Source organism: Lepidochelys olivacea (assembly GCF_965140295.1).
Source record: "Lepidochelys olivacea isolate rLepOli2 genome assembly, chromosome: 1".
NCBI classification, from domain to species: domain Eukaryota; kingdom Metazoa; phylum Chordata; order Testudines; family Cheloniidae; genus Lepidochelys; species Lepidochelys olivacea.
In genome coordinates this window covers 331,582,661-331,609,939 of record NC_140411.1, presented here as the reverse complement: position 1 = coordinate 331,609,939, position 27,279 = coordinate 331,582,661, and the positions used below count along the sequence as shown (strand labels likewise).

Here is a 27,279-nt window from a genome sequence, read left to right as displayed (position 1 = left end):
ACAATGGATAATCCATATTTTTCTATAGCACTCTATTGCTAATTATTTCTGGCAATTTACTTCTGAAGTAAGTAGGTAGATACTTAGTATAATCTTCCTTTTGTGTATGGGAAAATAAAGACAAAGTGGTGAAATTACTTGTCCCGTAGGTCATAGAGTGAGTCAATGACACAACTGTGATTAGACCCGATGTGCCCAACTTCCAGCCCCTTGCCTCAACAATGGAACCCTTTGGTTTCTTAGTGCAGATCCTTTGATTCTTGCTTTGTCTTTGCAAATGCCCCAATACCCTTGCTTGAAAGATCTTATGTAGGAGTGAACTAGATGTAATCAAAACCTAAACCATAGATGGGAAAAATGTTTAAAGAAACTAATCAATACAGGTAAAATAATGTTATTTCTGGAAATAGTCCCTAGAAAATCCAGATGCAGAATGATGCACAATTCTGTAGAAGGCTCTAGCTGCTTCAATTTCATTTTTATACTGAAACACAACTTAACATTTCACCAAAGTTCACACTGTTTTGATTGTACTCTCCACATCTTTCAAGCTTGACAAGAGTGACTGATTGTGCCAGAAAACAATTTAAATTAGTTTTGTGTTGTAACAGAAACCATCTGTCTTGCTGTATTGCTACAGTAGCTAATAACTTTGTTATGATAAAAGATAGTCATTAACAAATTAGTCTTTTTTAAAACTCGCGACTGCCCTCCTCCGCCCCTAAAATCCTGGGTTTGTTTTTGGTGTCATCCAATCAAGCTGCTCTATTAGTGAAAATGCTCAAACAAACAAGTTGTAAGTAGAAGACTTGGCAGAATTCAGTTTTTTAAAAATTTTGATTAAACATGAGTATCAATATTATTCAAGCATGTTTTTAGATTTTTATGTTCACAGTTGCACAAACTCATGGGTTTTAAGCATTTTTTATTTTAATTTTTAAATTTTCATACTTGTGGAAAGTTATTGTGGGGTCAGACAATTATTTAATGACAGTAGAGAGTCATTAAATAATAACATCACGTGTCAAAATATACGCAGTAAATATCCTTAAATCAAACTCTGATTTCTCAAGCAGTATTTTTCTTACTTTGCTTATCTGTAAATTGCCGTTATTATCAATAGAACTATTTTTGTTGATGTTTACTGACAAAAATCCAATCTTTCCAAGCCTACCTGTAAGGATTCACTGGTCCTCAAGAAAGAATGAATTGGATTACCTGTGCCATGTTTTAAAATAACTTAAAGCAGTAACTGCTGATTTGGAAAATTAATTTTTTTTGTATAAAAAAAGGCAACCCCTGTGTTACAGAAATGTCTAGAACTCTAGGGTTTACTCTATTACATACTGTAAATATCAGTGTTAGATTTTTTTTTTTACAGTGAAGTGTGTGTGTGTGTGTGCATTTCAGATGATCATTTAAAACCAGCTAAATAAATGTCCCAGGGCTCTTAGGCAGTATACATCCACAGGAGAAAAAAAAAATCACTTTGTTGATACCAACTATTATTCCAAAAAAGTGCAAAAGAAAACCTTAGTAACATCTACCTTTTTTGAAGTTGCGTACCAGAAGAGTTAAAGTAGATGTAATGAGAGAGAGTGAGCTCTGAGTATTATGGCCAGTGCTTGCCCAACCATTATTCCATGAGTCAGTTGGTTTCCTTTAGCCTAGAAATGACACCTTCAAATAGCATCACTAATTAACTTTAAGGTTATTGTGACATTACACTCAAATGAAAGTCTACTAAAATGCACTCTGTGTGCTATGGCCAATGTATTTGGGTACAAAACTAAAAGTTGAGCTATAAGTGCTGGAGGAACCAACTGGGGCAGAGCTCTTCTTGACCGTCTGCTCACAAACTGGGAAGAATTAGTCGGGGAAGCTAAAGTGGATGGGAACCTGGGAGGCAGTGACCATGAGATGGTTGAGTTCAGGATCCTGACACAGGGAAGAAAGGAGAGCAGCAGAATATGGACCTTGGACTTCAGAAAGCAGACTTTGACAACCCCAGGGAACTGATGGGCAGGATCCCCTGGGAGAATAACATGAGGGGGAAAGGAGTCTGGAGAGTTAGCTGTATTTTAAAGAATCCTTATTGAGGTTACAGGGACAAACCATCCTGATGTGTAGAAAGAATAGTAAATATGGCAGGCGACCAGCTTGGCTTAACAGTGAAATCCTTGGTTTCAGAGTAACAGCCGTGTTAGTCTGTATTCGCAAAAAGAAAAGGAGTACTTGTGGCACCTTAGAGACTAACCAATTTATTAGAGCATAAGCTTTCGTGAGCTACAGCTCACTTCCTCAGATGCATATCGTGGAAACTGCAGCAGGCTTTATATATACACAGAGAATATGAAACAATACCTACTCCCACCCCACTGTCCTGCTGGTAATAGCTTATCTAAAGTGATCATCAGGTGGGCCATTTCCAGCACAAATCCAGGTTTTCTCACCCTCCACCCCCCCACACAAATTCACTCTCCTGCTGGTGGTGATGGGCTATCACCAGCAGGAGAGTGAATTTGTGTGGGGGGGTGGAGGGTGAGAAAACCTGGATTTGTGCTGGAAATGGCCCACCTGATGATCACTTTAGATAAGCTATTACCAGCAGGACAGTGGGGTGGGAGTAGGTATTGTTTCATATTCTCTGTGTATATATAAAGCCTGCTGCAGTTTCCACGATATGCATCTGAGGAAGTGAGCTGTAGCTCACGAAAGCTTATGCTCTAATAAATTGGTTAGTCTCTAAGGTGCCACAAGTACTCCTTTTCTTTTTAGTGAAATCCTTGCTGATCTTAAACATAAAAAAGAAGCTTACAAGAAGTGGAAGATTGGACAAATGACCAGGGAAGAGTATAAAAATATTGCTCGGCCATGGAAGAGTGAAATCAGGAAGGCCAAATCACATCTGGAGTTGCAGCTAGCAAGAGATGTTTAGAGTAACAAGAGGGGTTTCTTCAGGTATGTTAGCAACAAGAGGAAAGTCAAGGAAAGTGTGGACCCCTTACTGAATGAGGGAGGCAATCTAGTGACAGAGGATGTGGAAAAAGCTAATGTACTCAATGCTTTTTTTGCCTCTATCTTCATGAACAAGGTCAGCTCCCAGCCTGCTGCACTGGGCAGCACAGCCTGGGGAGGAGGTGACCAGCCCTCTGTGAAAGAAGTGGTTCGGGACTATTTAGAAAAGCTGGACAAGCACAAGTCCATGGGGCCGGATGCGCCGCATCCAAGAGTGCTAAAGGAGTTGGCGGATGTGATTGCAGAGCCATTGGCCATTATCTTTGAAAACTCCTGGCGATCGGGGGAAGTCCCGGATGACTGGAAAAAGGCTAATGTAGTGCCAATCTTTAAAAAAGGGAAGAAGGAGGATCCTGGGAACTACAGGCCAGTCAGCCTCACCTCAGCCCCCGGAAAAATCATGGAGCAGGTCCTCAAGGAATCAATTCTGAAGCACTTAGAGGAGAGGAAAGTGATCAGAACCAGTCAGCATGGATTCACCAAGGGCAAGTCATGCCTGACTAATCTAATTGCCTTCTATGATGAGATAACTGCCTCTGTGGATGAGGGGAAAGCGATGGACATGGTGTTCCTTGACTTTAGCAAAGCTTTTGACACGGTCTCCCACAGTATTCTTGCCAGCAGGTTAAAGAAGTATGGGCTGGATGAATGGACTATAAGGTGGATGGAAAATTTTCTAGATTGTCGGGTCAACGGGTAGTGATCAATGGCTCCATGTCTAGCTGGCAGCCGATATCAAGTGGAGTGCCCCAAGGGTCGGTCCTGGGGCCAGTTTTGTTCAATAATCTTCATAAATGATCTAGAGGATGGTGTGGATTGCACTCTCAGCAAGTTTGCAGATGACACTAAACTGGGTGGAGAGGTAGATATGCTGGACGGTAGAGATAGGATACAGAGGGCCCTAGACAAATTAGAGGATTGGGCCAAAAGAAATCTGATGAGGTTCAACAAGGACAAGTGCAGAGTCCTGCACTTAGGACGGAAGAATCCCATGCACCGCTACAGACTAGGGACCGAATGGCTCGGCAGCAGTTCTGCAGAAAAGGACCTAGGGGTTACAGTGGATTAGAAGCTGGATATGAGTCAACAGTGTGGCCTTGTTGCCAAGAAGGCCAATGGCATTTTGGGATGTATATGTAGGGGCATTGCCAGCAGATCAAGGGATGAGATTGTTCCCCTCTATTCGACATTGGTGAGGCCTCATCTGGAGTACTGTGTCCAGTATTGGGCCCCACACAACAAGAAGGATGTGGAAAAATTGGAAAGAGTCCAGGGAAGGGCAACAAAAATGATTAGGGGACTGGAACACGTGACTTCTGAGGAGAGGCTGAGGGAACTGGGATTGTTTAGTCTGCGGAAGAGAAGAATGAGGGGGGATTTGATAGCTGCTTTCAACTACCTGAAAGGGGGTTCCAAAGAGGATGGATCTAGACTGTTGTCAGTGGTAGCTGATGACAGAACAAGGAGTAATGGTCTCAAGTTGCAGTGGGGGAGATTTAGGTTGGATATTAGGAAAAACTTTTTCACTAGGAGGGTGGTGAAACACTGGAATGTGTTATCTAGGGAGGTGGTGGAATCTCCTTCCTTAGATATTGTTAAGGTCAGGCTTGACAAAGCCCTGGCTGGGATGATTTAGTTGGGGATTGGTGCTGCTTTGAGCAGAGGGTTGGACTAGATGACCTCCTGAGGTCCCTTCCAACCCTGATATTCTATGATTCTGTGTTCTTGCCCATTTGTTAATTGGTCACCTCATGTAGTCTTAATTTTCTGGGACTTAATTCTCCATTGCCCTGCATCTTGAGTAGTAATTTTCACCAGTGCTTATTCAGTGTAAAGCACCTCCAGTTCTAATTTGGTGGTGGTGTATGCTTTTCTTGAGCTGGTGTAAATGAAACTATACATGGTGCAGAAAAACTGAGAATCATGCCCCTGCTGTTTTTAGGGAGTGGATCTGACAACCCACATTTGTAGTCCAGGTCTCTGAAGTTAGTAATGAACTTGTGAGCCAACTTTCCAAAAGGAGTGTTTTTCCTTTTGCAGACATAGGTTAACATCTACTGATTTTCATAAATTTCAGTTTGTAAACTGGTCACCTTCTGGATAGTAACAATTTTTGAGACACCTCGAAAATCATGCTTGGTGACAGAGATTCCGTGTATTAGGCTCAGACTTAGACTAAAAGATCCAAAGGATTTGGACATCTGACTCTCTCAGGCCCCTTTGAAGATTCCAGCCTCAGTCTTATCTCATAATTGCTGTTAAAATTAATGCCGTAAAAGCCTAAATTTGATTGTCTATTTTCTTTCATAAATTGTATGGGGTTTTTTCTGTCCTTCCAGATGAATCTTGTTCGTTCTGTTTAATGCCATCAAAGTAATCCAGGCCTATTGACACATCAGTATTATTTCCTGAAGTGAGAAAAAGAAGCCTCTAACTCAAGCAGTTAAAATTGTGCAACAATGATTCAAACGTAATCCCTTCAAATGATTCAAGTCTGGGGAAACTCTATTGCTTTATTCAGCTCTGGATTTTCATATTTTATTCAAAACATTGCCAAGACCAAACCCAAGTGCTATTGCAAACTGCCTTTTTTTAGAAAAGAGTACTAATGAATGTGCTAGAGGAAAAAAGTAGTATTGTCCTTCGTAAGACAGAAGAAGCTTCCTGGCTGCTAGGCTCTAAAACACTGAACACATCAGACTGAAAAGTTAAAATGGAGGGGCAATTGCTGTCTACTTCTAAAATGATAAGAGATGTTTTGCATCCTTTGTAAAAAAAAAAAAAAAGACAAGTAAATGTTTGTCCCCATATGAAACATCTTTAACAAATTCTCAGGAAACCTCATTTTTGCCTATTTTGTATGCTTACACTTAAGCTGATTTCTTCCAGCAGAAAGCCCACTGAGGAAAGATTATGGCAATACACAGTGGCCACCAAGGAACTTTGTGGGACCCAGTGCTGCCCAAAAAGTAGGTGCTCTGGGCAAGGATGAGATGTAGCGGATGCACTGGCTTAGCACTTCCTCGCAGTAGGCCTTGTGGTGCCCCGGAGAAGGTAGACAGTTCTCTGTCTCGATCTGGTGACTCACTCCTACAGCAGAGACCGTCACAATGAAGAGTAATTTGAACCCATCTCTCTGTACTAGTCAGGGTGACTAGTCTGAATGTCACCATTAATATTAGAGAAACAAGGAGGGTGCGGTAATATCTTTTATTGGACCGACTTCTGTAGGTGAGAGAGACAAGCTTTCATGCCACACACAGAGCTCTTGTTCATGTATCTCACCTACAGAAGTTGTTCCAGTAAAAGATATTACTTAATCCACTTTGTCTCTCTAGTATCTTGGGACTGACATGGCTGCAGCTACACTGCATACTATTAATATACCTTTGAATCCTACCAGATATGGAAATCTTTAACTGTATCTTCCCAATGACTGTCACTCAGCAGCGCACTATTAGAAGCAGTATTTGTTTTCCCCAAAAGTCTGCCTGTCTATACAGATATTTTAATCTGTTTTGATGGAATACTAAAGATTTTTAAATCTTCAGGACTCTTTCATCTTCCCTTGTCAATGAGCCCATTTGGACACTTCTGGCTAAGATTTCTTAAATCTATAGTATCATTTGGTCCATAGTTGGGATTGCTCCCATTTAAGTCACTAGGGGTTTTTCCATTATTTCCTTTGGGTTTTTATTATTATGAGTTACATGTAGTACCATAGCAAGTGGTTGCCCCAACCAGATTGGGACACCATTTTGCTACACGTGACTCAAACAAAAATGGGAGCAAGATCCATCATCTGAATGACTGAATTATAATCACACACTGCTTAATTTTTTTTAAATTTTAAACTTAGGTCTTTAAGTGAAGACCTACTTGCAGTAGGGCCTCAATAAATCCTTTTACAGCTCAAGGTGAAAAGAAAAGGCTTTTCTTCTTAGTTTCCAGCTAGCTGTGAAGACTGAGAGAGAACATTGATACTTTATAACTACGATTATGCGCCTTTACTGTTTGTCAAAAAACATTCTGTAGAGATAATTATTTCCCTTGAACTAAGTCTTGTAGGAACAATTACAGTCCTTTAAATATCTCCGTCACAATCATTAATGTTTATGTTTTACGTTATCAGTCACATTGATGGTGTGCTGGAGACAACTGCAAACAGTTCTAATCCCTAATTAGAAAGTTCATCTTCACTGAAGTTAAAAACTAGGGTAGGAAGCAATTTCTTGAAAACTTTTGTAGAGAGAAAACAGCAGAAACAATAGTTCAGTGAAAATACTGTGTGGGCTCCATTTATACTTCCATTACCTAGCGCCCAAAAAATTAAATACTGAGTCTTCTGAACAGAAATTGAATCAAATTTCCCTTTGTTGCATAAGCTACAACTCAATTTTTATGTTGTTTGATATTGCAGTAGTTCTTAGAGACTGGGACTGCTGCTGGGGCTCCACTGTGCTGAGCACCATACTAAATAAATGGCAGCTCCTGCCCCAAAGAGATGACTGTCTAAATCACACTGACTTCAGTAGAGTGGCACAGGATTATTGTTATTGCTGGATTTAGTGTTGACATTCCCATGAGTTTAATAAGGAACAGGAGAGTTTGCATGTCTGAGTCAATGTCTGAAGCTGCCTGCAGACTCAAGATGAAGTTACTGCATTGATTCAGATTTTCAAGATTTTCATCATAATCATGACAGCTGGGCACTTTACTTTTTTAAAATAAATAAAAGCTGAGATTCCACTAACTGGAACATGTCATGCAGGTAAATCCAACAAGCAAGGCCGGATCTGCCTGTGGGTCCCATGTTTGACACCTTTGCTGTGCGCAGCCTTCCAGCACTATCAGAGTCTGTTTTCCTATCTCAGGCACAATGTCTCCTACAGATGCTGCTTCAGTGGCATTTCTACCCCTCCTGCTGACATAAGTGTGTCTACACTGAAATGCTATACCAGCACTGCTGTAGTGTTTCAAGTGTTGACAAGCCCTTAGTCCCAAAAGTTACCTATGTTCCGAATACTTTGTTGTTGAAAATTATTTACATCATCAATAAAGAATCATGAAGTAAAACTTATAGGAAGAATTATTCACCTTGATGGAATGTATCCTACAGCATTCTAAGTTTCCTGCATAAATATTTTCACCTCTTCGTCACACCTTGAATTGTTCCAGATACTAGAGAGTTTAGGAGACCCATAAAAGTGCCTGTTAGATTGATCACCTCTTACATTTAGGCCTTTTCAAGTATGATAGCAAAATCAAATCAGTATCTTAGATGTCTGTACACTAATGCGAGAAGTAGGGGGAATAAGCAGGAAGAACTTGAAATGCTAGTAAATAAACACAACTATGACATAGTTGGCATCACGGAGACTGGGTGGGATAATACGCATGACTGGAATGTTATAGAAGGGTACAGCTTGCCCATGAAGGACTGGTAGGGGAAAGAGGGAGGAGGTGTTGCCTTATATATTAAAAATGTACACACTTGGACTGAGGTGGAGATAGAAATAAGAAACTGATTTCTTGAAAGTCTATGGGTAAGGATAAAAGGAGTAAAAACCCAGGGTGATGCCATGGTAGGGGGTTTACTGCAGACCACCAAACCAGGAAAAAGAGGTAGATGAGTTTTTTTTTTTAAACAACTAACAAAACCATCCAAAGTGCAGAACTTGCTGGTGATGGGGGACTTCCGCTACCCAGACAGCTGCTGGGGAAAATAACACATCAGGGCACGGATTATCCAATAAATCCTTGGAATGTATTGGAGACAATTTTTTATTTCAGAAGGTGGAGACAGCTACCACGGGAGAGGTGGTTCTAGATTTGATTTTGACAAATAGGGTGGAACTGGTTGAGAATTTGAAAGTGGAAGGCAACTTCGGTGAAACCGATCATGACATGGTTCAAAGGAATGGTAGGAGGGAGAACAGCACAATAAAGACAATGGATTTCAAGAAGGCAGACTTTAGCAAACTCAGGTAGTTGGTAGTAAAATCCCATGGGAAGCAAGTTTCAGGGGGAAAAACAATTGAAGACAGTTGGCAGTTTTTCAGAGACATTATTAAAGGCACAAGAACAAATTATCCCACTGCATAGGAAAGATAGGAAGTATGGCAAGAGATGTTATCCAGGGATCTTCAATTATCTAAAACTCAAAAAAAAAGTCCTTCAAAAAGTGGGAACTCGGTCAAATTACAAAGGATGAATATAAACAAATAACACAGGTATGTAGAGACAAAATTATTAAGGCCAAGGCACAAAATGAGATCAAACTAGTTAGGGACATAAAGGATAACAAGAAAACATTCTACAAATACATTAGAAGCAAAAGGAAGACCAAGGGCAGAGTAGACCCATTATTCAATGAGGGGGGAAAGACAATAATAGAAAATGTGGAAACAGGAGAGGTGCTTAACTTCTTTGTTTCGGTTTTCACCAAGAAGTTTGGTGGCGATTGGACGTCTAACATAGTGAATGCCAGTGAAAATGAGGTAGGATCAGCATGTAACATAGGAAAAGAACAAGTTAAAATTACTTAGACAAGTTACAGAGTAACAGCCGTGTTAGTCTGTATTCGCAAAAATACCTCCTCCCACCCCACTCTCCTGCTGGTAATAGCTTATCTAAAGTGATCACTCTCCTTACAATGTGTATGATAATCAAGGTGGGCCATTTCCAGCACAAATCCAAGTTTAACCAGAACATCTGAGGGGGTAGGAAAAAACAAGGGGAAATAGGCTACCTTGCATAATGACTTAGCCACTCCCAGTCGCTATTTAAGCCTAAATTAATAGTATCCAATTTGCAAATGAATTCCAATTCAGCAGTTTCTCGCTGGAGTCTGGATTTGAAGTTTTTTTGTTTTAAGATAGCGACCTTCATGTCTGTAATTGCATGACCAGAGAGATTGAAGTGTTCTCCGACTGGTTTATGAATGTTATAATTCTTGACATCTGATTTGTGTCCATTTATTCTTTTACGTAGAGACTGTCCAGTTTGACCAATGTACATGGCAGAGGGGCATTGCTGGCACATGATGGCATATATCACATTGGTGGATGTCCATAAACCTGGAAATCCTGGGCGCCCCATCATCTCAGGCATTGGCACCCTGACAGCAGGATTGTCTGGCTATGTAGACTCCCTCCTCAGGCCCTACACTACCAGCACTCCCAGCCACCTTCGAGACACCACTGACTTCCTGAGGAAACTACAGTCCATCGGTGATCTTCCTGATAACACCATCCTGTAGTGTGGATGTAGAAGCCCTCTACACCAACATTCCACACAAAGATGGACTACAAGCCGTCAAGAACACTATCCCCGATAATGTCACGGCTAACCTGGTGGCCGAACTTTGTGACTTTGTCCTTACCCATAACTATTTTACATTTGGGGACAATGTATACCTTCAGATCAGCAGCACTGCTATGGGTACCCGCATGGCCCCACAGTATGCCAACATTTTTATGGCTGATTTAGAACAACGCTTCCTCAGCTCTCGTCCCCTAACACCGCTACTCTACTTGCGCTATATTGATGACATCTTCATCATCTGGACCCATGGAAAAGAAGCCCTTGAGGAATTCCACCATGATTTCAACAATTTCCATCCCACCATCAACCTCAGCCTGGTCCAGTCCACACAAGAGATCCACTTCCTGGACACTACAATGCTAATAAACAATGGTCACATAAACACCACCCTATACCGGAAACCTACTGACCGCTATTCCTACCTACATGCCTTTAGCTTTCATCGAGACCACACCACACGATCCATCGTCTACAGCCAAGCTCTGCGATACAACCGCATTTGCTCCAACCCCTCAGACAGAGACAAACACCTACAAGATCTCTGTCAAGCATTCTTACAACTACAATACCCACCTGCAGAAGTGAAGAAACAGATTGATAGAGCCAGAAGAGTTCCCAGAAGTCACCTACTACAGGACAGGCCTAACAAAGAAAATAACAGAACGCTACTAGCCGTCACTTTCAGCCCCCAACTAAAACCCCTCCAACACATTATTAAGGATCTACAACCTATCCTGAAGGATGACCCAACACTCTCACAAATCTTGGGAGACAGGCCAGTCCTTGCCTACAGACAGCCCCGCAACCTGAAGCAAATACTCACCAACAATCACATACCACACAACAGAACCACTAACCCAGGAACCTATCCTTGCAACAAAGCCCGTTGCCAACTGTGCCCATATATCTATTCAGGGGACACCATCACAGGGCCTAATAACATCAGCCACACTATCAGAGGCTCGTTCACCTGCACATCCACCAATGTGATATATGCCATCATGTGTCAGCAATGCCCCTCTGCCATGTACATTGGTCAAACTGGACAGTCTCTACGTAAAAGAATAAATGGACACAAATCAGACGTCAAGAATTATAACATTCATAAAGCAGTCGGAGAACACTTCAATCTCTCTGGTCACGCAATTACAGACATGAAGGTCGCTATGTTAAAACAAAAAAACTTCAAATCCAGATTCCAGCGAGAAACTGCTGAATTGGAATTCATTTGCAAATTGAATACTATTAATTTAGGTTTAAATAGAGACTGGGAGTGACTAAGTCATTATGCAAGATAGCCTATTTCCCCTTGTTTTTTGCTACCCCCCCCCCCCAAGACGTTCTGGTTAAACTTGGATTTGTGCTGGAAATGGCCCACCTTGATTATCATGCACATTGTAGGGAGAGTGGTCACTTTGGATGAACTATTACCAGCAGGAGAGTGAGTTTGTGTGTGTGGTTTTTGGAAAAAAGAGGGGGGGTGAGAAAACCTGGATTTGTGCTGGCAATGGCCCATCTTGATTATCATACACATTGTAAAGAGAGTGGTCACTTTGGATGGGCTATTACCAGCAGGAGAGTGAGTTTGTGGAGGGGGCGGGAGGGTGAGAAAACCTGGATTTGTGCTGGAAATGGCCCACCTTGATTTTCATATACACTGTAAGGAGAGTGGTCACTTTGGATAAGCTATTACCAGCAGGAGAGTGGGGTGGGAGGAGGTATTGTTTCATGGTCTCTGTGTATATAATGTCTTCTGCAGTTTCCACAGTATGCATCCGATGAAGTGAGCTGTAGCTCACGAAAGCTTATGCTCAAATAAATTGGTTAGTCTCTAATGTGCCACAAGTACTCCTTTTCTTTAGACAAGTTAGATATCTTCAGATCACCAGGGCCTGATGAAATGCATCCTGGAATACTCAAGGAGCTGACTGAGGAGATATGAGTCATTAGCAATTATCTTTGGAAAAGTCATGGAAGATGGGAGACATTCCAGAAGACTGAAAAAGGGGCAAATATAGTGCCCATCTATAAAAGGGGAAATAAGGGCAACCCAGGGAATTACAGACCAGTCAGCTTAATTTCTGTACCAAGAAAGTTAATGGAGAAAATAATTAAGAAATCAATTTGCAAACATCTAGAAGATAATGAGGTGATAAGTAACAGTCAGCATGGATTTGTCAAGAACAAATCATGTCAAACTAACCTGATAGCTTTCTGTGACAGGGTAACAAGCCTTGTGGATGGGGGGAAGTGGTAGATGTGGTATATCTTGATTTTAGTAAGGCTTTTGATACTGTCTTGCATGACCTTCTCATAAACAAATTAGGGAAATACAACCTAGATGGAGCTACTATAAGGTGGGTGCATAACTGGGTGGAAAACCATTCCCAGAGAGTAGTTATCAGTGGGTTCAGAGTCATGCTGGAAGGGCATAACAAGTTGGGTCCTGCAGGGATCAGTTCTGGTTCTGTTCAATATCTTCATCAATGATTTAGATAATGGCATAGAGAGTACACTTATAAAGTTTGCAGATGATACCAAGCTGGGAGGAGTTGCAAGTGCTTTTGAGGATAGGATTAAAATTCAAAATGATCTGGACAAACTGGAGAAATGGTCTGAAGTAAATAGGATGAAATTCAAGAAGGACAAATGCAAAATATTCCACTTAGGAAGGAACAATCAATTGCACACATAAAAATGGGAAATAACTGCCTAGGAAGGAGTACTGCAGAAAGGGATTTGGGGGTGATAGTGGATCACAAGCTAAATATGAGTCAACAGTGTAACACTGTTGCAAAAAAGCAAACATAATTATGGGATGTGTTAGCATGAGTATTGTAAGCAAGACACGAGAAGTAAATACTTCCGCACTACTCCAAGCTGATTAGGCCTCAACTGGAGTATTGTGTCCAGTTCTGGGTGCCACATTTCAGGAAAGATGTGGACAGATTGGAGAAAGTCCAGAGAAGAGCAACAAAAATGATTAAAGGTCTAGAAAACATGACCTATGAGGAAAGATTGAAAAAAATGGGTTTGTTCAGTCTAGAGAAGAGAAGACTGAGAGAGGATATGATAAAAAATCTAAAGTACATAAAAGGATGTTACAAGGAAGAGGGAGAAAAATTGTTCTTAACCTTTGAGGATAGGACAAGAAGCAATTGGCTTAAATCGCAGCAAGGGGAGTTTAGGTTGGACATTAGGAAAAACTTCCTAACTGTCAGAGTGGTTAAGCACTGGAATAAATTGCCTGAGGAAGGTTGTGGAATCTCCATCATTGGGGATTTTTAAGAAAAGGTTGGACAAACACCTGTCAGAGATGGTCTAGATAATACTTAGTCCTGTCTTGAGTGTAGGGGACTGGATAGATGACCTCTCCAGATCCCTTCCAGTTCTATGATTCTATGAATTGCCTGAGACTGGTGGTGGTAGATAGGCAAAGAAGATCTAGAGAGAGAGAGAGAAGAAAAATCTATGCATAATGGAGCATTTTAAAGCAAGGAAGTTTATAAAATGTTTGTTTCTTACAAAGTTTTTAAGGATTTGTCAAGCAGCTTCCAGAAAGTTCCTATAGTGATTATGTATTCTAGGTAGAATCCTCAAGTAACTTCTAGTGTCAAATATGCCCAATATAAAATGATCAATGAATGGCCAACATTTATGTCTCTCTGCTCCTCTGATTATTAAATATGTTTGTTGGGAATCATTTTCTTTGAATAATGTGCTTTGCTGTAGGATGTGTTTTAATAATAAATCCTTATAAAAGCAAGGGAGAGTTCTGATGCTACTTCAGAATTTCTACATTCTGTTTAAGAACTAAATTGTCGGTACTCTGGTTAGCTAAGAAAGGATTAAGATAATCACATACGGCTTCCAAAATGTTAACTGCAAGCTACAGCCTTTATTATGGAAACTATGGTATAATGTAAAATTTGTTTAACAGATATTGTTTATGACACAGACTAACATTATAGACTAACAATGGTGCCATTCATAAACTGCCTTTTTATCCTATGTTTCAGTAGGGTTACTTTTTGTTTTTAGCTTGAATTTGTTGCAGTGAAATATAAGGTAGGCCGGGGAAAATACATATACATATATGTTAAATAGCAGCTGTTCATGAGTGCTGTTCAATCAGTTCAGCTGATTTCTTGCAGGTGTCCACCACAGATGGATCTTCAGTAGAGATTTGAAGGAGGAGTAGGTAGTGGAAGTATAGATTACTTTAGGGCGTACATTCTATGCATAAGAGGCAACATGGAAGAAGATGGTTTTACAGAGGTGCTTGTGGGCAAATATGTACTAAAGACTAGGATAATTGGACAAATAGAGGGTGAAAGGGAATTATGGTAGGGGGTCATGTGTTAATTTGCTGTTTGTCACAATTTCCAGTAATTCGGAAATGTGACTATTTACGCAGCCATATACTTGCATTGTACACAGGGCCCTGATTATTAATAGTTTGTTGAAAAGCTTAGGGAAAATTTCTGCAGGGTACTTATATGTGTAGACAATAGATTTTTCACCCTCCCCCTCACCCATAGAGAAAGGAGCTAATGAAACAGAACTCTCTGAAGTTTCAAGAAGTCAGCATAATCCCATGCAAACTGGTGATTGATAGGCCTCTGAGATCATCTGCAATCCATCCTCTGAATAAAGAAAAGGGAAGACAATGAGTGGCCTCCACCAAATCTTAAGTGTTCCATCAACGGGCTTCAGAATAAATTTGCACTATTCTCAGTGACCCATAAAATGACGCTATAGTGGTGTTAGTTATTATAAATATTTTCATACAGCACCATAGATTAAAACTATGGGGGCAGATCTTCAGCTGGTGTAAATTGGCATTGTTTTATTGACATCAGTGGAAGCCATTTTAAATCAACTGAGTCTGGACTTATAGCATCTGCCCAGACTTTGACTTTATAATCTAAATCAGAAATATGCCATGGCAGAGAGCGAGACAGCATTATGGAATGTTATGGAAAGTTTACATAAAATAAGGTGATGAGTATGGCTTTGCTTAATTAGTGATATAGAGGAAACTACAGATCCCGCAATATTAGGCTTCCACCACAGTTTTGATGGTGGGAGCCCCACTCTCAGCCCCAGGCTGATGGTGGGAGCCCTCAGCTCCCTCTCTCAGCACCAGGTTCCCAATAGCTAGAGCCCCTCCTCTCAGACCCGGGTTCCTGGCTTTTCCAAATTACCACAAATAATAGGGTCCATTATTACTTTTCCATGATTTCCCATGGCTTTTCTGCAAGTCAGCTGCAATTTTTTTACAATTATCCTGCAAATCAACTATGGCCTTAATCTATTTGTTTTCACATAAGAATGGCCCTACTGGGTCAGACCAAAGGTCCATCTAGCCCAGTATCCTGTCTTCCAACAGTGGCCAATGCCAGGTGCCCCAGAGGGAATGAACAGAACAGGTAATCATCAAGTGATCCATCCCCTGTTGCTCATTCCCAGCTTCTGGTAAACAGAGGCTAGGGACACCATTCCTGCCCATCCTGGCTAATAGCCATTGATGGACCTATCCTCCATGAACTTATCTAGTTCTTTTTTGAACCCTGTTATGTCTTGGCCTTCACAACATCCACTGGCAAGGAGTTCCACAGGTTGATTGTGCATTTTGTGAAGAAATACTTCCTCTTATTTGTTTTAAACCTGCTGCCTATTAATTTCATTTGGTGATTCGCTAGTTCTTGTGTTATGAGAAGTAGTAAACAACACTTCCTTATCTACTTTCTCTACACCAGTCATGATTTTATAGACTTCAATCATATCTCCCCTTAGCTGTCTATTTTCCAAGCTGAAAAGTCTCAGTCTTATTTCTCTCTCCTCATACGGAAGCCTTTCCAAACCCCTAATCATTTTGTTGCTCTTTTCTGAACTTTTTCCAATTCCAATATATCTTTTTTGAGATGGGGCGACCACTTAATTTGTGGGCGTACCATGGATTTATATAGAGGCAATATGATATTTTCTGTCCTATTATCTATCCCTTTCTTAATGATTCCCAGCATTCTGTTTGCTTTTTTGACAGCTGCTGCATATTGATGTTTTCAGAGAACTATCCACAATGACTCCAAGATCTCTTTCTTGAGTGGTAACAGCTAATTTAGACACCTTCATTTTATATGTATAGTTGGGATTATGTTTTTCAATGTGCATTACTTTGCATTTATCAACATTAAATTTCATCTGCCATTTTGTTGCCCAGTGACCCAGTTTTGTGAGATCCTTTTGTAACTCTTTGCAGTCTGCCCGGGGCCTTAACTATCTTTAGTAATTTTGTATCATCTGCAAATTTTGCCACCTCACTGTTTTCCCATTTTTCCTGGTCCCAGAACAGACCCCAGGGGAGACACCACTATATACCTCTCTCTATTCTGAAAACAGGCCATTTATACGTACCCTTTGTATCCTATCTTTTAACCAGTTACTAATCCATGAGAGCACCTTCCCTCTTATCCTGTGGCAATGTACTTTGCATAAGAGCCTTTGGTGAGGCTTTCTTAAAATCTAAGTACACTATATCCACTGGATCCCCTTGGTCCACATGCTTATTGACCCCTTCAAAAAATTCTAGTAGATTGGTGAGGCATGATTTCCCTTTACTAAAACCATGTTGACTCTTCCACAACAAATTATGTTCATCTATATGTCTGACAATATTGTTCTTTATTATAGTTTCAACCCGTTTGCCTGGTACTGAAGTCAGGCTTACAGGCCTGTAATTGACGGGATCACCTCTGGAGTCCTTTTAAAAATTGGCGTCACATTAGCTATTCTCCAGTCATCTGGTACAGAAGCTGATTTAAATTATAGGCTACAGACTACAGTTAGTAGTTTTGCAATTTCACATTTGAGTTCCTTCAGAACTCTTGGGCGACTACCATTTGGTCCTAGTGACTTATTGCTGTTTAATTTATCAGTTTGTTCCAAAACCTCCTCTAATGATACTCAATCTGGGACAGTTCCTTGGATCTGTCACCTAAAAAGAATGGCTCAGGTTTGGGAATCTCTCTGACATCCTCAGCCGTGAAGACCGATGCAAAGAATTCATTTAGTTTTTCCGCAATGGCCTTATCCTCCTTGAGTGCTCCTTTAGCACCCCAATCGTCCAGAGTACCCCCTGGTTGCTTAGCAGGCTTCCTGCTTCTGATATGCTTTAAAAAAAATTGCTATTACTTTTTGAGTGTTTGGTTAACTGTTCCTCAAATACTTTTTTTGGCCTTCCTAATTGTATTTTTACACTTCATTTGCCAGTGTTTGTTTCTTTCTATTTTCCTCACTAGGATTTAACTTCCACTTTTTAAAGAATGCCTTTTGCCTCTCACTGCTTTTTACATTGTTGTTTTGCCACGGTGGCTCTTTTTTTGGTTCTCTTACTATGTTTTTTTTAATTTGTGGTATACATTTAAGTTGAGCCTCTATTATGGTGTCTATAAAAAGTTTCCACACAGACACTGTACCCTTTAAGTTCTGTTTAACTAACCACCTCATTTTTGTGTAGTTCCCCTTTCTGAAATTAAATACTACATTATTGGGCTGCTGTGGTGTTTTTCCTGCCACAGGGATATTAAAATTAATGATATTATGGTCACTATTACCAAGCAGTCCAGCTATATTCACCTCTTGGACCAGATCCTGTGCTCCACTTAGGACTAAATCAAGAATTGCCTCTCCTCTTGTGGGTTCCAGGACCAGCTGCTCCAAGAAGCAGTCATTTAAGGTGTCAAGAAACTTTTTCTCTGCATCCCATCCTGAGGTGACATGTACCCACTCAATATGGGGATAATTGAAATCCTCCATTATTATTATTGAGTTTTTTATTTTAATGCCTCTCTAATCTCCCTGAGCATTTCACAGTCACTATCCCCATTCTGGTCAGGTGGTCGGTAATATATCCCTACTGCTATATTCTTATTATTAGAGCATGGAATTTCTATCCATAGAGATTCTATGGTACAGTTTGATTCATTTACTATTTTTACTTCATTTGATTCTATGCTTTCTTTCACATATAGTGCCACTCCCCCACCAACACAACCTGTTCTGTCCTTCCAATATATTTTTTATCCTGGTATTACTGTATCCCATTGATTATCTTCATTTCACTAAGTTTCTGGGATGCCTGTTATATCAATATTCTCATTTAAAACTCTAGTTCACCCATTTTATTATTTAGACTTCTAGCATTGGTATATAAGCACTTTAAAAACTTGTCTCCTTTTAGCTGTCTGCCATTACATGATGTAATTGAATGGGACTCTCTTATTTGACTGTTTCTGATCAGACCTTGCCTGTATTTTCTCATTTTCCATCCTCTTGTCCTCACTAGAACATAGAGATTCTCTATTTATAGATCCTCTGCTAAGGGATGTCTGAACCATGTGCTCCTCCGCACCTGTTGGCTTTCCCTTAATTTTAAAACTACTCTATGACCTTTTTAATGTTAAGTGCCAGCAATCTGGTTCCCTTTTGGTTTAGGTGGAGCCCATCCTTCCTGTATAGGCTCCCCCTTTCCCAAAAGTTTCCCCAGTTCCTAATAAATCTAAACCCCTCCTCCCTCCACCATCGTCTCATCCACACATTGAGGCTCTGCAGTTCTGCCTGTCTAACTGGCCCTGCATGTGGAACTGGGAGCATCTCAGAGAATGCTACCATGGAGGTCCTGGACTTCTATCTTTTACTTAGCAGCCTAAATTTGCCCTCCAGGACCTCTCTCCTATCCTTCCCTATGTTACTGGTACCTACATGTATCACGACCACCGGCTCTTCCCCAGCACTATACAGAAGTCTATCTAGATGTCTTGAGAGATCCTCAACCTTTGCACCAGGCAGTGAAGTCACCATGTGGTTCTCCCAGTCATCACAAACCCAGCTATCTATGTTTCTAATGATCGAATCACCCATTACTAATACCTGTTTCTTTCTAATGGCTGGAGGTCGCGCCCCCCCCCACCGGAGAGGTGTCCTCAGTGTGAGGGGATACCCCAACATCATCTGGAAGAAGGGTCCCAACTATGGGATTGTTTCCCTCTGCTCCAGTTAGATGCTCTCCTTCCCTGGGACTTTCATCCTTCTCAACAGCACAGAGGCTGTCAGACCGGGTGAGGGACTGTTCTACTGTGTCCCGGAAAGTCTCATCTATGTACCTCTCTGTCTTGCTCAGCTCCTCCAGTTCAGCCACTCTGGACTCCAAAGCCTGTACATGGTCTCTGAGGGCCAGAAGCTCCTTGCACCAAATGCACACATACGCCGCCTGCCCATAGGGCAGGTAATCATACATGCTGCACTGGGTGCAATAAACTGGGTAGCCCCCACTCTGTTTCTGGACTTCTGCCTGCATTCTTCTTTTACTCCTGCATCTGGTTCCTTTGTTGTTGTTGTTTATATCAAGGGGGGTGTTTTTGTCTTTTAACTTTAAAGAATGTTGAGTTCTAGTCCCTGCTCACACTCCCCCTGTAAATTACCTCACAAAACTCCCCTGTTAGCTGCTCCTGTTCGCTAGCTCCTCTGGTCACGTAGGAGTGGGCTTTTTAAATCACTGGTCTCCCTGAGAAGCCCTGAGTAGCCCCACCCCCTGGTTAAGGGTTCATGGGCGTTGAAAGGCTTAGGGATCACAGCCTCGTTAAGAAGCTCTCAGCCTTGCCTCGCAGGCCGCTACGCTCAGCGCACACACATTCAGCACAGGGTCCCCCAAACAAACAGAGCACACAGTATATTTCAGTCAAGCAGCAAGCACACCACAAACACAGATACACACACTACAGACAAGGAACTTACCCCAAGGGTCACGTTATCACTCCTCCTTCACCTGGAGTACTCACTCGCAAAACTCCCCTGTTAGCCACTTCTGTTCGCTAGCTCCTCTGGGTTGCTTAGGAGCGGGCTTTTTAAAGCCCTGATCTCCCTGAGTAGGTACCTATCTTAGGCAATTTACATTTTACTTTTCTAAGGCATGTAGGTCATGTAAAGATGGAAATTTAGACAAGAGACTCTCTTACTCATAGACTTCTTTTACAAATGTTATTTATAGAACCCAGGAAAACAGAAATCTTTTCCACTCAAATCCCTATAAATAAAATCTCCAAGACAGTAGTTCATGGTTGAGATGTGATTGATTATACTGTTAAAATACAAATAACATCTACCATACCAGGTCCTAGGAAGTCACTTTGTTGAAAAATTATGATACAGGATGAGAAAGTAGTAATTCATGCACATTTTGTAAAATATTTATTAGTAAGCTAAAGCCAGAAGAATTATATTAGCTTTATATATTTTATTTCTTACTCCTAACGTAGTTTGAACAGCAAGAGGAATATTCACACTTTGCAACCAATCCTTCTCTGAAAAATAAAAACAATAAAGTTCCATCTGCAGCATCTCAGGGTTACAAAATGGGAAAATATGAAAAGCCACTAACAACATTCAGGCTGGGGAAAAGTATAAACTTCCTTACATTTATCTCTGTCATTTTTCAGAAATAGCAATTATCCTCTCCAGTTTTGAATTTTTTAATCAGCTACAAACTGTTTAATATCCCTTTGTGTATTTTTATTGCATTTCTTTAAAAAATGGGCTTTGCTACTAGCTTTTGAGAGGAGAAAGAAACTAGACTTAAAATATATATTAAAACACTATAAAAGGATATACTTTGCTCATTAAATTCATGGGTGAAACATGCAAAGACAGACATTCTTAGTTTGACCAAGTGTATTTAATTTTGTAATCTATGGGATCAAGTTCAATCAAGTATACGAGTTTGCCGTCATGATTGGTAGCTGCATCTAAAACAGACATAGAATCATAAATATATAGAGCTGGAAGGGACCACAAGAGCTCATCAAAGTCCTGAGCGGAAGCAGAAGCAATACCTGTACCTAGACCAGCCCGGACAGGTGTTTTGTCCAGCCTATTCTTAAAAACCTCCAGTGGTGGGGATTCTACAACCTCCCTTAGAAACCCATTTCAGAACTTACCTATCCTTATAGTTTGAAAGTTTTTCCTAATATGTGACCCCAAACTCCCTTGCTACAAGTTAAGCCTGTTGTTTCTTAAGAGCATAAAAACAGCCATAGTGGTCCAGACCAATGGTCCATTTAGCATATCCTGTCTTCTCTCAGTGGTCAATGCCAGATTCTTCAGAGGGAATGAACAAAGCAAATTTTGAGTGATCCATCCCCTGTCATCCAGTTCCAGCTTTTGGCAGTCAGAGGTTTAAGGACTAGGGTTGCATCCCTGACCATCTTGGCTAATAGCCATTGGTGGACTTACCCTCTAGAACCGTGTCTATTTTTTTTAACTCCGTTATATCTTTGACCTTCACAGCATTCCCTGGCAGTGAGTTTCACAGGTTGACTGTGTTGTATGACTTCCTTTTGTTTCTCTTAAACCTGCTGTCTGTTAATTTAATCATGTGACCCTGGTTCGTGTGTTAAGTGAAGGGGTAAATAACACTTTGCCATTCACTTTCTCCATACCATTCATGATTGTTTAGGACCCTTAATTGTCTTTTTTTTTTAAGCTGAACACTAACCGTCTTTTAATCTTTCATCATACGGAAGCTGTTCCATATCCATAATCGTTTTTGCTGCCATTCTCTGTACCTTTTCCAAGTCTAATGCATCAGATTTTTTATTCACATTCAATTTGTGATCTGCTATAACCCCCAGATCTGTTTCAGGAGTACTATCACCTAGTCAGTTATTCCCCATTTTGTAGCAATGCATTTGATTTTTCCTTCCCAAGTGTAGTACTTTGTATTTGACTTTGCATTTTGTGTTTTGTGTTTATTTTGCATACAGTATGAAAGAGATCATTACTGGAAGTATTTAATTGCTATCCTATAATTCCCAGCTAGCAAAGCCATGGAATTCCTTGAAATTAAATGGAACTGAAACACAGTATATGCCTCAAGCCAGGAAAAAAAAAAGACCAGTCGTGGCTGCTAATACATGGATCCTCTATGACATAGTTGTCTGACTTAGCCTGTGGAGAGGACGAAATTAATTTTTTAATTATGATCTTTTGGATGGATTCAGGAATCTAGTACCATCTAGTCTCCTTCACTCAGAGTTGCTCTTCCACTTGTTACAATGGGAGATTGGTAGAATGTGCATAGTAACTTAAGAGCATAGTAACTTATAGGACTCCATCCTGCAAGCTGTTGTGCTTGGCTTTAGTGGGGCTCCACACTGGCACAGGTGTGCCTACCCATGTTGAGCTATTTGCGAGATCGGGTCCTTAGTAAAGTAACTGTTACATTCAGCATCTGCCTGGGAGGAGCAATTTTAGGACCACAACTATTTATGCCCTTTGTTTATTTGGCCATTTCTGCATAAATTTACCTGCTTTTCACAAACATTTGCAATAATATCAGGTGTTAGGCACACAGCCTATACCTAACAAGCTATAATTCACATTACAATTCACATCTTTCTAGAGCTATCATTTCAGGCTTCTAGCAGGCTCAAGAAAATGTTCCGTTGGTTTATGCCTCATCGTGCTAGGGATGTTTATTCACAACCAAAATAGCTATAAACATACCTGATTGATTTTTTTAAAGGAAAGTTGCATTGTACAGAAAAAAGAAAAGGAGTACTTGTGGCACCTTAGAGACTAACCAATTTATTTGAGCATAAGCTTTCGTGAGCTATAGCTCACTTCATTGGATGCATCTGATGAAGTGAGCTGTAGCTCACGAAAGCTTATGCTCAAATAAATTGGTTAGTCTCTAAGGTGCCACAAATACTCCTTTTCTTTTTGCGAATACAGACCAACACGGCTGTTACTCTGAAACCTGTCATTGTACAGAAAGTTAACTTGTCATGGAAGCTGGAAAAATATGTCAGGTGGGTTGGATATGGTCAGTTATATATGTCTCTACTTCTCCACAAAAACAGAGGCTACTTCTCATACAAAGTTCTTTTCTCAAGTTCTTATCCTTCAGATTTAGTACCTTTTAGCTGTTACAGATAGTGCCAATGGTGCTTTCCTTTTCTTTCTAAAATAAGCTCAGTGTATAATTTTGCTAAACCTTAGTACAGCCTTTTAAAGAACATATTCCTGTTTTTGTATTTCTCGTCTTATGATGTTGTTCCTGATTTTTTGTATCAGATGATTTAAATGTAACCCATTTCTGTTAAATGAAGGCTTGTTTCATCATAGAGACTCATGAATGTTTCCTGCAGAAAGTCTCAGGGCACAGTATTGCTTCTACTCATGTCACTGGGTGTTCTCCCTTTGACCTCAGTGGGAGCAAGATCAGGCTGCTAAAAGCCTGCTGGCCAATGTTTTAAAGATATAGTAGGCACCAGTTGAGAAAATTGGTGCACACCTTTAAAGAACATTGAAATGAATTAGAGCAGCAGAACATTTTAGAGTGATAGAGAGGGGAAAATGTCAATTTTTTTGCTTAAATAAAAATTCCTTCCCATAGGAGTATTTGTCATGCATATGAAATCAAATATAATACAGTTTCAGCCTTCTGAAGTGTAAACCTAATTGTTCTATCAGAGTCACAAAATAGCATCATGTGACCAAATGTCAATTAACGCTAGGAACATAATGATTTTTAATAGGGAAATACTGTGGCTTATACATATTCTTTCTGTGATTTGTCTGACTGCTCTTTAGATCAGATCATTAAAACAAACATTTTTCCATTCTACATTATATAACGATGTGCAGAGTACAATGTTGGTATGTTGCACTTGTGCGTGGAGGTTGGCAGTTCTTTTCCTGAATCACAGGGTTCAAGTATTAAGGCTGATCTTAAATTCAGTTATTGAATCTGTGCATAAGAAGTAGAAGGTTATGAATATCATTTATTGTTCATATATATATATTTATACTTTCATTTGAAATTTACATTTTTTACAAAAGTATCAGGTGACTCTTTTCATGTCATGTTGTAAGGATTTGTGGTGCATTTTTTTGACACAAGGTGAAATAAATGGCTGTTTTGAAGAGGTGGATGTAAATCAAGACTGCATTTTTAGGGTCAGGAATTCACATACACTACTAAATGTAAAAAGAAAAGGAGTACTTGTGGCACCTTAGAGACTAACAAATTTGAACTCCTTTTCTTTTTGCGAACACAGACTAACACGGCTGCTACTCTGAAACCACTACTAAATGTAGTTACATCAGAGCCGTTTCCATAAGGTGACTGATTCTAGCTTATGTCAGTAGGCAGACTACATTTGCTGTTCTATAGCTGGCATTTTCTCAGGCTGCCAGAAAGCATCTGCATCAGTGGGTATGTTCCATGCATTAGAGAGAACAGAGAGAGCAAGAGCTGCAGGACTTTTTACTCTTTACAGCCAATCAGAAAGGATGGTTAATTCCTATCACTAGCAGAGCGTTTCTCTGCAGCTTTCCTCCAGCCCTCACTTCTCTGTATTCTTGTAATAATCTAGCAGGAGTAGGTATGGTCTAGTCCTACACATAAAGCCTGTGGTTAGAAACAAGGTTTGGTAGTGCTGAAGTAATGGACTGAGTAGCTCAGCTTGGACAGCTGCAGAGCAGAGAGGAGACCTGCATGGAAGACCTGACTATCTGGGAAACCAGCACATAGGTACTTTGCATGTCTTGATGGGATGTTTATTGTAGAAGTCAGTTGCTTTTGATTTTAACTAAAGCTTGCAATTTATTTATAAGCTTTTGTGGAATTGTAACAAAAATGTTTTGAAGTTGGTGAAAAACAGTGGGGGTAAAAAGACTATTGACTTGCTATTGACAGGGAAGTAGGAATAATTGTATGGAGAAAAGTATTTTGTTTGTATAACCATTGGCTGTTTCCATTGGCTTTCGATGTGATGGGGATAATCAGACTGGGGAGGATATTTGCTCATAGTTGCAGGACAATCTTTCTGTATACAGAGTCCAAGTACTTTCTGTGAGAGGGTTCAGCTACAGCTGTCTTTTGTTTTGCATGCTTTGAGGTTGAATGTGTGACGCAACAAGTTAGAAATCAATCCAACTGTGATGTTTCATCTTGGGGAATATGTCTGTGAATGGCATGTGAAGGGTTTTCTATATTATCCCTCATGTTAAACAGTATTTTGGGAAAGTAAGAAATCTATTTATAGATTTTTGCCTATAGTAACAAAACATGATCCATGAGTTAGTTAATGGAGATGGAGGGGAAATACTTCTGGAAATGTTTATTAAATAAATTAGATTTGATTTATGTATCTGTTTTTAATAATTGAATATGATGCATACAATAACCAGCTGAGCAGTGATTCAATGTCTAAGCTGGTTTGCTTTAAAGTAATGGTGAAATTGGAGAGACTGTATGTTCAACCTGATTCCCTTCATCTACATACAAGTTTGTAAATTTTTTTCAGATGCTATCACCCTACTATTGATCTGATTTCAGTGAGGGAAATGAAATAAGTGCACTTGATTGCTATTATATAATGTCCACATGCAGGGATCATTTATAGTGAACATGATATTGATTATTTATTATTTTTGTGAGCATTAAGGACATTTGAGGGTGTTTTAGTTACATTTTATTCTGACTGCCTTTGGAATTAGAGCTTTTCACGTGACGTATAGGGACAGTTTGGAGAAGGGAATTCTCTTTTTTAATAAACTGATGGGCAATGGCTAAGGAATCATGCAGAGCGTAATACATGTTATCTGCCTGTGCAGTAAAATACTTTGACATCTCTGTCTGTGGTTTTTGTGTCATAGATGTCTGGTTTTTTTAATGTTGTGGATTTTACTACTCAATTGTCATTAAGTGTTTTCGTTCTTGAAAATAATTATCAATGAGAAATTATATTATTATGCTGAGTGCATTTCTGTAGCTTATATTATTATACTGAGTGCATTTCTGTAGCTAAAAACTGTCCTTTGTCCTGGCAGTAGCATAAAGGAAAGTGATCTGTACAGTAGCAGAGCCTGCAAGTGACTGATTCTATTGCAAGCCGAAGGCGATTATTTAATTTTTTTTAAAAAAGAAGTTAAAATCTGTGACTAGCTTTGTTTTGTCTTTTATTCAGTGGCCTCTTGTCGCTTTTACAGGAGGCATCGTTGATAAGGACCTTCGTCACTACCTCAATTTACGGTTCCAGAAAGGTTCGGTGGACCACGAGCTCCAGCAGATCATACGAGACAATCTCTACCTCCGCACAGTGCCATGTGAGTATTGGGAAGAATATATACCCTTTTTCTGGATGAGGTGACCAGTTACCAGAATGAACGTAGATGCAAGTTAAAAATCATAAAAGCATCAAAATACAAAGAGATGGGGGGATTTTTTTGGATAGAGCAGCTTCTTTCTGATTTGTGGCTTGGTGTGGACCGAATTATTACTTAGAGACTACTCCAAATAATTCAGAGGTAATTTCTAGTGTTGCTAGCTGTGTTGGAAGCTGCAGCTATGGCAAAGAGAGTATTTCTAAGTACAGTGGCTTCTTCTGTAGTTGGTCTGGTTCTAAAAAATTAAAATAAAAAATAATTTGACCATTTTGTAGGACAGTTAAGCTGGTGTCTGATAGTTGGAATTTTATCTGCACCATAAAAAATCCATATGAGTTTTATCATTTATGTATTATATTGGAGGAGATGGAAATACAATAGGAGGAGGAAGAAGGAGATATACTAATTAAGAGACCGCATAGTTTAGTTGCAGCCGGTATAGTCTCAAGCATTCAACCTGTCTAGCGGCTGCATGAAGTTTTTGGTGGAACACAAGTCAACTATATTTAGATCTAGAGCCTTAGATAAACTTTTTGGTCATATTTTTAGTAGTGAATCAATTTACATATTTGTATACTAGCCATATGAAGAGTAGTAATATAAGAAATGCCAGACTAGCAGCACCAAGTGTTTCTGAATAGAGCTGTTTGGTGACTGACAATATGTCTGTCAAAACTCATACCTCTGGCATAGTGTAATAGC

At 40.0% G+C, this 27,279-nt stretch overlaps 1 protein-coding gene across 7 annotated transcripts in view; it reads left to right on the top strand.

The window, feature by feature from the left end:
• The window catches only part of MAGI2 (membrane associated guanylate kinase, WW and PDZ domain containing 2), a 1,196,373-nt gene that overhangs the window by 313,312 nt on the left and 855,782 nt on the right, over positions 1-27,279 (top strand). For all 7 annotated transcript variants that reach the window (XM_084630708.1, XM_084630707.1, XM_084630706.1 and 4 more), the window contains exon 2: positions 26,401-26,517. In XM_084630708.1, coding sequence (XP_084486834.1) covers positions 26,401-26,517 — 117 coding nt within the window. The remainder of the gene's footprint in view (positions 1-26,400; positions 26,518-27,279) is intronic.